This window comes from Oncorhynchus clarkii, chromosome 1, assembly GCF_045791955.1.
Source record: "Oncorhynchus clarkii lewisi isolate Uvic-CL-2024 chromosome 1, UVic_Ocla_1.0, whole genome shotgun sequence".
Taxonomy (NCBI): Eukaryota; Metazoa; Chordata; class Actinopteri; order Salmoniformes; family Salmonidae; genus Oncorhynchus; species Oncorhynchus clarkii.
The window spans coordinates 1,434,327-1,449,738 of NC_092147.1; the positions used below are offsets into that span (position 1 = coordinate 1,434,327).

General features: G+C 40.3%; 1 protein-coding gene across 1 annotated transcript in view; it reads left to right on the forward strand.

Moving 5' to 3' along the window:
- LOC139414612 (gamma-aminobutyric acid type A receptor subunit beta3) overlaps positions 1 to 15,412 on the forward strand; it is a 42,504-nt gene that overhangs the window by 1,094 nt on the left and 25,998 nt on the right. The window contains exon 4 of the mRNA XM_071162425.1: positions 11,362 to 11,582. Within this exon, the coding sequence (XP_071018526.1) occupies positions 11,362 to 11,582 (221 nt within the window). The remainder of the gene's footprint in view (positions 1 to 11,361; positions 11,583 to 15,412) is intronic.

Sequence of the window (15,412 nt, forward strand, 5' to 3'; positions counted from 1 at the left end):
AGAAAAAATAAAGTCTATATACAGTGTGTGCAAAAGGCATGAGGAGGAAGGTAATAAATAGGCCATAGGAGCGAATAATTACAATTTAGCAGATTAACACTGGAGTGATAAATGAGCAGATGATGATGTGCATGTAGAGATACTGGTGTGCAAAAGAGCAGAAAAGTACATCAAATTAAAACAGTATGGGGATGAGGTAGGTAGATTGAATGGGCTATTTACAGATAATGTTGATATATTTCAGACATTCCTATGGTTTACCTTTTCCTTATTGACAATGTTGTCTTCATGTTGTTTGAAAGGTTGAGCGGTCGCTTTATGTTGACCGACAGTATTTCAGACATCAGTATTACCTTTCCACTGTCTTTACTCGTCAGAAGTGAAAACCTTTTGGTTGAGAAGTTAGTGGCAGATTGTTGTATTTTGTGTCTTGCTGAGCAGGATAAGGAAGATACTTAATCAGCGTTTCTATATAGAAATATATGTTTCACAGTGCAACGCTCACATTACTTTTGATATGATTCTCTTCTCATTTGTTAAAATACATTTTACCGTTACTTAATCCCAAGGCTCATCATTGATAATCATTAAACCATTTGGTAAACATATATATTTTTCTACTGGCTACTACAGATTTACATAATGAAAATGTAAGTTTGTAAAGTATAAACATTTAAAGTATGATACAGTATATATATACTGTAATGTATTATTATGGAGTATTAAAACAATCTGATATTGACAAGATCAGAGATGTTAGTTTATTGGTCACATACACAGATTAGCAGATGTTACAACCGGTGTGACGGAATGCTTGTGTTTCTAGCTCCTACAGTGAAATAGTTGTGTTTCTTGCTCCTACAGTGAAATAGTTGTTTCTAGCTCCTACAGTGGAATAGTTGTGTTTCTAGCTCCTACAGTACAGTGGAATGCTTGTGTTTCTAGCTCCTACAGTACAGTGGAATGCTTGTGTTTCTAGCTCCTACAGTACAGTGGAATGCTTGTGTTTCTAGCTCCTACAGTACAGTGGAATGCTTGTGTTTCTAGCTCCTACAGTACAGTGGAATAGTTGTGTTTCTAGCTCCTACAGTGCAGTGGAATAGTTGTGTTTCTAGCTCCTACAGTACAGTGGAATGCTTGTGTTTCTAGCTCCTACAGTGCAGTGGAATAGTTGTTTCTAGCTCCTACAGTGCAGTGGAATGCTTGTGTTTCTAGCTCCTACAGTGCAGTGGAATAGTTGTGTTTCTAGCTCCTACAGTACAGTGGAATAGTTGTTTCTAGCTCCTACAGTGCACTGGAATAGTTGTGTTTCTAGCTCCTACAGTGCAGTGGAATAGTTGTTTCTAGCTCCTACAGTGCAGTGGAATGCTTGTGTTTCTAGCTCCTACAGTGCAGTGGAATGCTTGTGTTTCTAGCTCCTACAGTGCAGTGGAATGCTTGTGTTTCTAGCTCCTACAGTACAGTGGAATGCTTGTGTTTCTAGCTCCTACAGTGGAGTGCTTGTGTTTCTAGCTCCTACAGTGGAGTGCTTGTGTTTCTAGCTCCTACAGTGGAATGCTTGTGTTTCTAGCTCCTACAGTGGAATAGTTGTGTTTCTAGGTCCTACAGTACAGTGGACTGCTTGTGTTTCTAGCTCCTACAGTGCAGTGGAATAGTTGTGTTTCTAGCTCCTACAGTACAGTGGAATAGTTGTTTCTAGCTCCTACAGTGCACTGGAATAGTTGTGTTTCTAGCTCCTACAGTGCAGTGGAATAGTTGTTTCTAGCTCCTACAGTGCAGTGGAATGCTTGTGTTTCTAGCTCCTACAGTGCAGTGGAATGCTTGTGTTTCTAGCTCCTACAGTGCAGTGGAATAGTCGTGTTTCTAGCTCCTACAGTGCAGTGGAATAGTTGTGTTTCTAGCTCCTACAGTACCGTGGAATAGTTGTGTTTCTAGCTCCTACAGTACAGTGGAATAGTTGTGTTTCTAGGTCCTACAGTACAGTGGAATAGTTGTGTTTCTAGCTCCTACAGTACAGTGGAATAGTTGTGTTTCTAGCTCCTACAGTGCAGTGGAATAGTTGTGTTTCTAGCTCCTACAATGCAGTGGCTCCTACATGCAGTTGTTGTTTTCTAGCTCCTACAGTGCACTGGAATGCTTGTGTTTCTAGCTCCTACAGTGCAGTGGAATAGTTGTGTTTCTAGGTCCTACAGTGCAGTGGAATAGTTGTGTTTCTAGCTCCTACAGTGCAGTGGAATGCTTGTGTTTCTAGCTCCTGCAGTGCAGTGGAATGCTTGTGTTTCTAGCTCCTACAGTGCAGTGGAATAGTTGTGTTTCTAGCTCCTACAGTACAGTGAAATAGTTGTGTTTCTAGCTCCTACAGTACAGTGGAATAGTTGTGTTTCTAGCTCCTACAGTACAGTGGAATAGTTGTGTTTCTAGCTCCTACAGTACAGTGGAATAGTTGTGTTTCTAGCTCCTACAGTACAGTGGAATAGTTGTGTTTCTAGCTCCTACAGTACAGTGGAATAGTTGTTTCTAGCTCCTACAGTACAGTGGAATAGTTGTGTTTCTAGCTCCTACAGTACAGTGGAATAGTTGTTTCTAGCTCCTACAGTGCAGTGGAATGCTTGTACAGTTAGTTGTGTTTCTAGCTCCTACAGTGCTTGTGTTTCTAGCTCCTAGTGGACAGTGCAGTGGAATGCTTGTGTTTCTAGCTCCTTCAGTACCGTGGAATAGTTGTGTTTCTAGCTCCTACAGTACAGTGGAATAGTTGTGTTTCTAGCTCCCACAGTACAGTGTAATAGTTGTGTTTCTAGCTCCTACAGTGCACTGGAATAGTTGTTTCTAGCTCCTACAGTGCAGTGGAATGCTTGTGTTTCTAGCTCCTACAGTGCAGTGGAATAGTTGTGTTTCTAGCTCCTACAGTGCAGTGGAATGCTTGTGTTTCTAGCTCCTACAGTGCAGTGGAATAGTTGTGTTTCTAGCTCCTACAGTGCAGTGGAATAGTTGTGTTTCTAGCTCCTACATTGCAGTGGAATAGTTGTGTTTCTAGCTCCTACAGTACAGTGGAATAGTTGTTTCTAGCTCCTACAGTGCAGTGGAATGCTTGTGTTTCTAGCTCCTACAGTGCAGTGGAATGCTTGTGTTTCTAGCTACTACAGTGCAGTGGAATGCTTGTGTTTCTAGCTCCTACAGTACAGTGGAGTGCTTGTGTTTCTAGCTCCTACAGTGGAGTGCTTGTGTTTCTAGCTCCTACAGTGGAGTGCTTGTGTTTCTAGCTCCTACAGTGGAGTGCTTGTGTTTCTAGCTCCTACAGTGGAATGCTTGTGTTTCTAGCTCCTACAGTGGAACGCTTGTGTTTCTAGCTCCTACAGTGGAACGCTTGTGTTTCTAGCTCCTACAGTGGAACGCTTGTGTTTCTAGCTCCTACAGTGGAATGCTTGTGTTTCTAGCTCCTACAGTGGAATAGTTGTGTTTCTAGGTCCTACAGTACAGTGGACTGCTTGTGTTTCTAGCTCCTACAGTGCAGTGGAATAGTTGTGTTTCTAGCTCCTACAGTACAGTGGAATAGTTGTTTCTAGCTCCTACAGTGCACTGGAATAGTTGTGTTTCTAGCTCCTACAGTGCAGTGGAATAGTTGTTTCTAGCTCCTACAGTGCAGTGGAATGCTTGTGTTTCTAGCTCCTACAGTGCAGTGGAATGCTTGTGTTTCTAGCTCCTACAGTGCAGTGGAATAGTTGTTTCTAGCTCCTACAGTACGGTGGAATAGTTGTGTTTCTAGGTCCTACAGTACAGTGGAATAGTTGTGTTTCTAGCTCCTACAGTACAGTGGAATAGTTGTGTTTCTAGCTCCTACAGTGCAGTGGAATAGTTGTGTTTCTAGCTCCTACAGTGCAGTGGAATGCTTGTGTTTCTAGCTCCTACAGTGCACTGGAATGCTTGTGTTTCTAGCTCCTACAGTGCAGTAGAATAGTTGTGTTTCTAGGTCCTACAGTGCAGTGGAATAGTTGTGTTTCTAGCTCCTACAGTGCAGTGGAATGCTTGTGTTTCCAGCTCCTGCAGTGCAGTGGAATGCTTGTGTTTCTAGCTCCTACAGTGCAGTGGAACAGTTGTGTTTCTAGCTCCTACAGTACAGTGAAATAGTTGTGTTTCTAGCTCCTACAGTACAGTGGAATAGTTGTGTTTCTAGCTCCTACAGTACAGTGGAATAGTTGTGTTTCTAGCTCCTACAGTACAGTGGAATAGTTGTGTTTCTAGCTCCTACAGTACAGTGGAATAGTTGTGTTTCTAGCTCCTACAGTACAGTGGAATAGTTGTTTCTAGCTCCTACAGTGCAGTGGAATGCTTGTGTTTCTAGCTCCTACAGTGCAGTGGAATGCTTGTGTTTCTAGCTCCTACAGTACCGTGGAATAGTTGTGTTTCTAGCTCCTACAGTGCAGTGGAATAGTTGTGTTTCTAGCTCCTACAGTACAGTGGAATAGTTGTGTTTCTAGGTCCCACAGTACAGTGGAATAGTTGTGTTTCTAGCTCCTACAGTACAGTGTAATAGTTGTGTTTCTAGCTCCTACAGTGCAGTGGAATAGTTGTGTTTCTAGCTCCTACAGTGCAGTGGAATAGTTGTGTTTCTAGCTCCTACAGTGCAGTGGAATAGTTGTGTTTCTAGCTCCTACAGTGCAGTGGAATAGTTGTGTTTCTAGCTCCTACAGTACAGTGGAATAGTTGTGTTTCTAGGTCCCGCAGTACAGTGGAATAGTTGTGTTTCTAGATCCTACAGTGCACTGGAATAGTTGTGTTTCTAGCTCCTACAGTGCAGTGGAATAGTTGTTTCTAGCTCCTACAGTGCAGTGGAATGCTTGTGTTTCTAGCTCCTACAGTGCAGTGGAATAGTTTTGTTTCTAGCTCCTACAGTGCAGTGGAATGCTTGTGTTTCTAGCTCCTGCAGTGCAGTGGAATGCTTGTGTTTCTAGCTCCTACAGTGCAGTGGAATAGTTGTGTTTCTAGCTCCTACAGTACAGTGAAATAGTTGTGTTTCTAGCTCCTACAGTACAGTGGAATAGTTGTGTTTCTAGCTCCTACAGTACAGTGGAATAGTTGTGTTTCTAGCTCCTACAGTACAGTGGAATAGTTGTGTTTCTAGCTCCTACAGTACAGTGGAATAGTTGTTTCTAGCTCCTACAGTGCAGTGGAATGCTTGTGTTTCTAGCTCCTACAGTGCAGTGGAATGCTTGTGTTTCTAGCTCCTACAGTACCGTGGAATAGTTGTGTTTCTAGCTCCTACAGTACAGTGGAATAGTTGTGTTTCTAGGTCCCACAGTACAGTGGAATAGTTGTGTTTCTAGCTCCTACAGTACAGTGTAATAGTTGTGTTTCTAGCTCCTACAGTGCACTGGAATAGTTGTGTTTCTAGCTCCTACAGTGCACTGGAATAGTTGTGTTTCTAGCTCCTACAGTGCAGTGGAATGCTTGTGTTTCTAGCTCCTACAGTGCAGTGGAATAGTTGTGTTTCTAGCTCCTACAGTGCAGTGGAATAGTTGTGTTTCTAGCTCCTACAGTACAGTGGAATAGTTGTGTTTCTAGGTCCCGCAGTACAGTGGAATAGTTGTGTTTCTAGCTCCTACAGTGCACTGGAATAGTTGTGTTTCTAGCTCCTACAGTGCAGTGGAATAGTTGTTTCTAGCTCCTACAGTGCAGTGGAATGCTTGTGTTTCTAGCTCCTACAGTGCAGTGGAATAGTTGTGTTTCTAGCTCCTACAGTGCAGTGGAATGCTTGTGTTTCTAGCTCCTACAGTGCAGTGGAATGCTTGTGTTTCTAGCTCCTACAGTGCAGTGGAATAGTTGTGTTTCTAGCTCCCACAGTGCAGTGGAATAGTTGTGTTTCTAGCTCCTACAGTGCAGTGGAATGCTTGTGTTTCTAGCTCCTGCAGTGCAGTGGAATGCTTGTGTTTCTAGCTCCTACAGTGCAGTGGAATAGTTGTGTTTCTAGCTCCTACAGTGCAATAGTTGTTTTCTTGGTCCTACAGTACAGTGGAATAGTTGTGTTTCTAGGTCCTACAGTACAGTAGAATAGTTGTGTTTCTAGCTCCTACAGTGCAGTGGAATGCTTGTGTTTCTAGCTCCTACAGTGCAGTGGAATAGTTGTGTTTCTAGCTCCTACAGTGCAATAGTTGTGTTTCTAGGTCCTACAGTGCAGTGGAATAGTTGTGTTTCTAGCTCCTACAGTGGAATAGTTGTGTTTCTAGCTCCTACAGTGGAATAGTTGTGTTTCTAGCTCCTACAGTACAGTAGAATAGTTGTGTTTCTAGCTCCTACAGTACAGTGAAATAGTTGTGTTTCTAGCTCCTACAGTACAGTGGAATAGTTGTTTCTAGCTCCTACAGTGCAGTGGAATGCTTGTGTTTCTAGCTCCTACAGTGCAGTGGAATAGTTGTTTCTAGCTCCTACAGTGCAGTGGAATGCTTGTGTTTCTAGCTCCTACAGTGCAGTGGAATGCTTGTGTTTCTAGCTCCTACAGTGCAGTGGAATAGTTGTGTTTCTAGCTCCTTCAGTGCAGTGGAATAGTTGTGTTTCTAGCTCCTACAGTGCAGTGGAATGCTTGTGTTTCTAGCTCCTGCAGTGCAGTGGAATGCTTGTGTTTCTAGCTCCTACAGTGCAGTGGAATAGTTGTGTTTCTAGCTCCTACAGTGCAGTGGAATGCTTGTGTTTCTAGCTCCTACAGTGCAGTGGAATAGTTGTGTTTCTAGCTCCTACAGTGCAATAGTTGTTTTCTTGGTCCTACAGTACAGTGGAATAGTTGTGTTTCTAGCTCCTACAGTACAGTGGAATAGTTGTTTCTAGCTCCTACAGTGGAATAGTTGTGTTTCTAGCTCCTACAGTGCAATAGTTGTTTTCTTGGTCCTACAGTACAGTAGAATAATTGTGTTTCTAGGTCCTACAGTGCAGTGGAATAGTTGTGTTTCTAGCTCCTACAGTGGAATAGTTGTGTTTCTAGCTCCTACAGTGGAATAGTTGTGTTTCTAGCTCCTACAGTGGAATAGTTGTGTTTCTAGCTCCTACAGTGGAATAGTTGTGTTTCTAGCTCCTACAGTACAGTGAAATAGTTGTGTTTCTAGCTCCTACAGTACAGTGGAATAGTTGTGTTTCTAGCTCCTACAGTACAGTGGAATAGTTGTGTTTCTAGCTCCTACAGTACAGTGGAATAGTTGTTTCTAGCTCCTCCAGTGCAGTGGAATGCTTGTGTTTCTAGGTCCTACAGTGGAATGCTTGTGTTTCTAGGTCCTACAGTGGAATGCTTGTGTTTCTAGGTCCTACAGTGGAATGCTTGTGTTTCTAGGTCCTACAGTACAGTAATACAATACAATAAGCAACTAATCCAGAAAGTCCAACACTTGAAAGATATGCATTCCCTATACAATAAACATGTGTCCAAAATTGTATTTTTAATGGATGGGGGGGGGGGGGGGGGCAGCAATAGAGTAATATAGGCCAATAGAGTAATGTAATATAGGCCAATACAGTACTCTAATACTGTAATATAGGCCAATACAGCACTCTAATACTGTAATATAGGCCAATACAGTACTCTAATACTGTAATATAGGCCAATACAGTACTCTAATACTGTAATATAGGCCAATACAGTACTCTGATACTGTAATATAGGCCAATACAGTACTGTAATACTGTAATATAGACCAATACAGTACTCTGATACTGTAATATAGGCCAATACAGTACTCTAATACTGTAAATTAGGCCAATACAGTACTGTAATACTGTAATATAGGCCAATACAGTACTGTAATATAGGCCAATTCAGTAATATATTCCATTTACACAGCAGAAAATGTTTTCCAAAGTGACAGCAGTCCATACATTTAGCTATGTAACCCCAGTGGGAATTCAACCCACAACTGTGGTGTTGCCAGGGCCATGCTCTATTGAACCGAGCTACGGACAGGACCACTACAATACATTCCTACAATACCAAAGTGCTTGGTTATGTTGCTGACTTCTTAACTTTGTAACCACTATTTTAGGAGTTTCATAATGAGTCAGCAGAGCACAGCTAAGTGGTCGAGCCCACAGAGGGCCATTTTAAAAGCATTACCCTCAACAGTAGAACCGGTCTTAGAGGCTGTGTCCCAAATGACACCCCGTTTCCTATACAGTTGCACTACTTTTGACCACGGCCCATGGGGCTCTGGTGAAGAGTAGTGCACTATGTAGGGAATAGGTTGCCATTTGGGACAGATGATCAGAATGGTTTCTGAATAATTCACAGCCTGACTCTGTTGCTTGATGTGTGGCAGGTTGTTATAACCCTGTCCTAGCCTGCTTCAGGTTGTTATAACCCTGTCCTAGCCTGCTTCAGGTTGTTATAACCCTGTCCTAGCCTGCTTCAGGTTGTTATAACCCTGTCCTAGCCTGCTATACTATACACCCCCTGCCTGGGTCTATGCTATACTAGACACCCCCTGCCTGGGTCTATGCTATACTAGACACCCCCTGCCTGGGTCTATGCTATACTAGACACCCCCTGCCTGGGTCTATGCTATACTAGACACCCCCTGCCTGGGTCTATGTTATACTACTAGACACCCCCTGCCTGGGTCTATGCTATACTAGACACCCCCTGCCTGGGTCTATGCTATACTAGACACCCCCTGCCTGGGTCTATGCTATACTAGACACCCCCTGCCTGCGTCTGTGCTATACTAGACACCCCCTGCCTGGGTCTGTGCTATACTAGACACCCCCTGCCTGGGTCTATGCTATACTAGACACCCCCTGCCTGGGTCTATGCTATACTAGACACCCCCTGCCTGGGTCTATGCTATACTAGACACCCCCTGCCTGGGTCTATGCTATACTAGACACCCCCTGCCTGGGTCTATGCTATACTAGACACCCCCTGCCTGGGTCTATGCTATACTAGACACCCCCTGCCTGGGTCTATGCTATACTAGACACCCCCTGCCTGGGTCTATGCTATACTAGACACCCCCTGCCTTGGTCTATGCTATACTAGACACCCCCTGCCTGGGTCTATGCTATACTAGACACCCCCTGCCTGGGTCTATGCTATACTAGACACCCCCTGCCTGGGTCTGTGCTTGACAGGTCCTGAATAATGGCTGTGGAGGAGGGGGTCTATACTAGACAGGTCCTGAATAATGGCTGTGGAGGAGGGGGTCTATACTAGACAGGTCCTGAATAATGGCTGCTGAAGGCATGTTGTTGGGAGGAATATAGAGTTGTTTGACACTTCTATAAATATCAACCTGACTACAGGAAATCTATTTCCACTGTCAGACTGTGATGAATATCTCTGTCCGTTGGTTGTCTCTTCTCCTGTGAGGAGAGGAGGAGCCTCCTGAACCTGATGCTAGTGAGAGAGTGTAGTTACCCAATGAAATGACATATTTGGGCGTTCGTTGAAACAATGTAAAATACAGTGTTTTATTTGATACACCTTATCGTAACCTTGCTCTGTCTATATATACAGACGCATACAGTTGGAGTCAACAGTTTGGACACACTTACTCATTCCTCATGGGTTTTTCTTTATTTTTACTATTTTCTACATTGTGGAATAATAATGAAGACATCAAAACTATGAAATAACACATTGAATCATGTAGTAACCAAAAAATGTTAATCAAAATATATTTTATATTTGAGATTCTTCAAAGTAGCCACCCTTTGCCTTGATGACAGCTTTGCACAAGCTTGGCATTCTCTCAACCAGCTTCATGAGGTAGTCACCTGGAATACATTTCAATTAACATGTGTGCCTAGTTCAAAGTTCATTTGTGGAGTTTCTTTCCTTCTTAATGGGGCCAATCATTTGTGTTGTGACAAGGTAGGGGGGTACACAGAAGATAGCCCTAATTGGTAAAAGACCAAGTCCATATTATGGCAAGAACAACTCAAATAAGCAAATAGAAATGACAGTCTGTCATTACTTTTTAAGACATGAAGGTCAGTCAATCCAATTTCAAGAACTTTGAAAGTTTCTTCAAGTGCAGTCGCAAAAACCATCAAGCGCTATGATGAAACTGGCTCTCATGAGGACCGCCACAGGAAAGGAAGACCCAGAGTTACCTCTGCTGCAGAGGATAAGTTCATTAGAGTTAACTGGCTCTCAGGAGGACCGCCACAGGAAAGGAAGACCCAGAGTTACCTCTGCTGCAAAGGATAAGTTCATTAGAGTTAACTGCACCTCAGATTGCAGCCCAAACAAATGCTTTTCAGAGTTCAAGTAACAGACATTTCAACATCAACTGTTCAGAGGAGACTGTGTGAATCAGGTCTTCATGGTTGAATTGCTGCAAAGAAACCACTACTAAAGGACACCAATAAGAAGAAGAGGCAATGGACATTTGACCGGTTGCAAACATCGTGTCTTTGTGAGAAAGAGTAGGTGAACGGATGATATCTGCATGTGTGGTTTCCACCGTGAAGCATGGAGGAGGAGGTGTGATGGTGCTTTGCTGATGACACTGTCTGTGATTTATTTAGAATTCAAGGAACACTTAACCAGCAGGGCTACCACAGCATTATGAAGCGATACACCATCCCATCTGGTTTTCGCTTACTGGGACTGACATTCGTTTTTTAATAGGACAATGACCCAAAACACACCTCCAGGCTGTGTAAGGTCTATTTGACTAAAGAGGAGAGTGATGGAAAGGGGGATACCTAGTCAGTTGTACAACTGAATGCCTTCATCTGAAATTTGTCTTCTGCTTTCAATCCAACCCCTTTGAATCAGAGAGGTGTGGGGGGCTGCCATAATCGACATCCACGTCTTCGACGCCCGGGGAGCAGTGGGTTAACTGCCTTTACTTATGGGCTGAAGGACAGATTTTTACCAGCTCGGGAATTTGATCCAGCAACGTTTCGGTGACTGGCCCAACGCTCTAACCACTAGGCTACCTGCCGCCCTGCATCAGATGACCTGGCCTCCACAATCATTCGACCTTAACCCAATTGTGATGGCTCGGGATGAGTTGGACAGCAGAGTGAAGGAAAAGCAGCCAACAAGTTGTTAGCATATGTGGGAACTCCTTCAGACTGTTGGAAAAGCATTCCTCATGAAGCTGGTTGAGAGAATGCCAAGAGTGTGCAAAGTTGTCATCACGGCAAATGGTGGCTACTTTTTTTTAAAGAATCTCAAATATAAAATATATTTGGATTTGTTCAAAACTTTTTTGCTTACTACAAGATTCCATATGTGTTATTTCATAGTTTTGACATTTTCAATATTATTCTACAATAAAGAAAAACCCTTGAATGAGTTGTTGTATCCAAACGTTTGACTGGTTCTGTAGGTGGGAAACCATGATACGACTGCTCTAATTCTCTGTGCGTCTCCAGGACTACACGTTGACCATGTACTTCCAGCAGTACTGGAGGGACAAGAGGCTGGCGTACGCTGGGATCCCCCTCAACCTGACGCTGGATAACCGGGTCGCTGACCAGCTCTGGGTCCCCGACACCTACTTCCTCAATGATAAGAAGTCCTTTGTGCATGGGGTCACCGTGAAGAACCGTATGATCCGACTGCATCCGGACGGCACCGTGCTCTACGGACTGAGGTTAGTACTGTCTCTTCACACATACAGTGCCTTGCGAAAGTATTCGGCCCCCTTGAACTTTGCGACCTTTTGCCACATTTCAGGCTTCAAACATAAAGATATAAAACTGTATTTTTTTGTGAAGAATCAACAACAAGTGGGACACAATCATGAAGTGGAACGACATTTATTGGATATTTCAAACTTTTTTAACAAATCAAAAACTTAAAAATTGGGCGTGCAAAATTATTCAGCCCCCTTAAGTTAATACTTTGTAGCGCCACCTTTTGCTGCGATTACAGCTGTAAGTCGCTTGGGGTATGTCTCTATCAGTTTTGCACATCGAGAGACTGACATTTTTTCCCATTCCTCCTTGCAAAACATCTCGAGCTCAGTGAGGTTGGATGGAGAGCATTTGTGAACAGCAGTTTTCAGTTCTTTCCACAGATTCTCGATTGGATTCAGGTCTGGACTTTGACTTGGTCATTCTAACACCTGGATATGTTTATTTTTGAACCATTCCATTGTAGATTTTGCTTTATGTTTTGGATCATTGTCTTGTTGGAAGACAAATCTCCGTCCCAGTCTCAGGTCTTTTGCAGACTCCATCAGGTTTTCTTCCAGAATGGTCCTGTATTTGGCTCCATCCATCTTCCCATCAATTTTAACCATCTTCCCTGTCCCTGCTGAAGAAAAGCAGGCCCAAACCATGATGCTGCCACCACCATGTTTGACAGTGGGGATGGTGTGTTCAGCTGTGTTGCTTTTACGCCAAACATAAAGTTTTGCATTGTTGCCAAAAAGTTCAATTTTGGTTTCATCTGACCAGAGCACCTTCTTCCACATGTTTGGTGTGTCTCCCAGGTGGCTTGTGGCAAACTTTAAACGACACTTTTTCATGTATATCTTTAAGAAATGGCTTTCTTCTTGCCACTCTTCCATAAAGGCCAGATTTGTGCAATATACGACTGATTGTTGTCCTATGGACAGAGTCTCCCACCTCAGCTGTAGATCTCTGCAGTTCATCCAGAGTGATCATGGGCCTCTTGGCTGCATCTCTGATCAGTCTTCTCCTTGTATGAGCTGAAAGTTTAGAGGGACGGCCAGGTCTTGGTAGATTTGCAGTGGTCTGATACTCGTTCCATTTCAATATTATCGCATGCACAGTGCTCCTTGGGATGTTTAAAGCTTGGGAAATCTTTTTGTATCCAAATCCGGCTTTAAACTTCTTCACAACAGTATCTCGGACCTGCCTGGTGTGTTCCTTGTTCTTCATGATGCTCTCTGCGCTTTTAACGGACCTCTGAGACTATCACAGTGCAGGTGCATTTATACGGAGACTTGATTACACACAGGTGGATTGCATTTATCATCATTAGTCATTTAGGTCAACATTGGATCATTCAGAGATCCTCACTGAACTTCTGGAGAGAGTTTGCTGCACTGAAAGTAAAGGGGCTGAATAATTTTGCACGCCCAATTTTTCAGTTTTTGATTTGTTAAAAAAGTTTGAAATATCCAATAAATGTCGTTCCTTCATGATTGTGTCCCACTTGTTGTTGATTCTTCACAAAAAAATACAGTTTTATATCTTTGTTTGAAGCCTGAAATGTGGCAAAAGGTCGCAAAGTTCAAGGGGGCCGAATACTTTCGCAAGGCACTGTATGTCCCAGTATATTATATATGTTATATGTAGCAGTATATTGTATATGTTATATGTAGCAGTATATTATATATGTTATATGTAGCAGTATATTATATATATGTTATATGTAGCAGTATATTGTATATGTTATATGTAGCAGTATATTATATATGTTATATGTAGCAGTATATTGTATATGTTATATGTAGCAGTATATTATATATGTTATATGTAGCAGTATATTGTATATCGTATATGTAGCAGTATATTGTATATGTTCCATGTTATATGTAGCAGTATATTATATATGGTATATGTAGCAGTATATTGTATATGTATCAGTATATTATATATGTTATATGTAGCAGTATATTGTATATGTATCAGTATATTATATATGTTATATGTAGCACTATATTATATATGTTCCATGTTATATGTAGCAGTATATTATATATGGTATATGTAGCAGTATATTGTATATGTAGCAGTATATTATATATCGTATATGTAGCAGTATATTGTATATGTAGCAGTATATTATATATGTTATATGTAGCAGTATATTGTATATGTAGCAGTATATTATATATGTTATATGTAGCAGTATATTATATATGTTATATGTAGCAGTATATTGTATATGTAGCAGTATGTTATATATGTTATATGTAGCAGTATATTATAAATGGTATATGTAGCAGTATATTATATATGTAGCAGTATATTGTATATGGTATATGTAGCACTATATGTAGCGGTATATTATAAATGGTATATGTATCAGTATATTATATGTTATATGTATCAGTATATTATATATGTTATATGTAGCAGTATATTGTATATGTAGCAGTATATTGTATATGTAGCAGTATATTGTATATGGTATATGTAGCACTATATGTAGCGGTATATTATATATGTTATATGTAGCAGTATATTGTATATGTATCAGTATATTATATATGTTATATGTAGCAGTATATTGTATATGTATCAGTATATTATATATGTTATATGTAGCAGTATATTGTATATGTTCCATGTTATATGTAGCAGTATATTGTATATGTAGCAGTATATTATATATGTTATATGTAGCAGTATATTATATATGTTATATGTAGCAGTATATTGTATATGTAGCAGTATATTATATATGTTATATGTAGCAGTATATTGTATATGTATCAGTATATTATATATGTTATATGTAGCAGTATATTGTATATGTTCCATGTTATATGTAGCAGTATATTGTATATGTAGCAGTATATTATATATGGTATATGTAGCAGTATACGGTATATGTATCAGTATATTGTATCAGTATATTATATATGTTATATGTAGCAGTATATTATATATGTTCCATGTTATATGTAGCAGTATATTGTATATGTTCCATGTTATATGTAGCAGTATATTATATATGGTATATGTAGCAGTATATTGTATATGTAGCAGTATATTATATATGTTATATGTAGCAGTATATTATATATGTTATATGTAGCAGTATATTGTATATGTTATATGTAGCAGTATATTGTATATGTAGCAGTATATTATATATCGTATATGTAGCAGTATATTGTATATGTAGCAGTATATTATATATGTTATATGTAGCAGTATATTGTATATGTAGCAGTATATTATATATGTTATATGTAGCAGTATATTATATATGTTATATGTAGCAGTATATTGTATATGTAGCAGTATGTTATATATGTTATATGTAGCAGTATATTATAAATGGTATATGTAGCAGTATATTATATATGTAGCAGTATATTGTATATGGTATATGTAGCACTATATGTAGCGGTATATTATAAATGGTATATGTATCAGTATATTATATATGTTATATGTATCAGTATATTATATATGTTATATGTAGCAGTATATTGTATATGTAGCAGTATATTGTATATGTAGCAGTATATTGTATATGGTATATGTAGCACTATATGTAGCGGTATATTATATATGTTATATGTAGCAGTATATTGTATATGTATCAGTATATTATATATGTTATATGTAGCAGTATATTGTATATGTATCAGTATATTATATATGTTATATGTAGCAGTATATTGTATATGTAGCAGTATATTATATATGTTATATGTAGCAGTATATTATATATGTTATATGTAGCAGTATATTATATATGGTATATGTAGCAGTA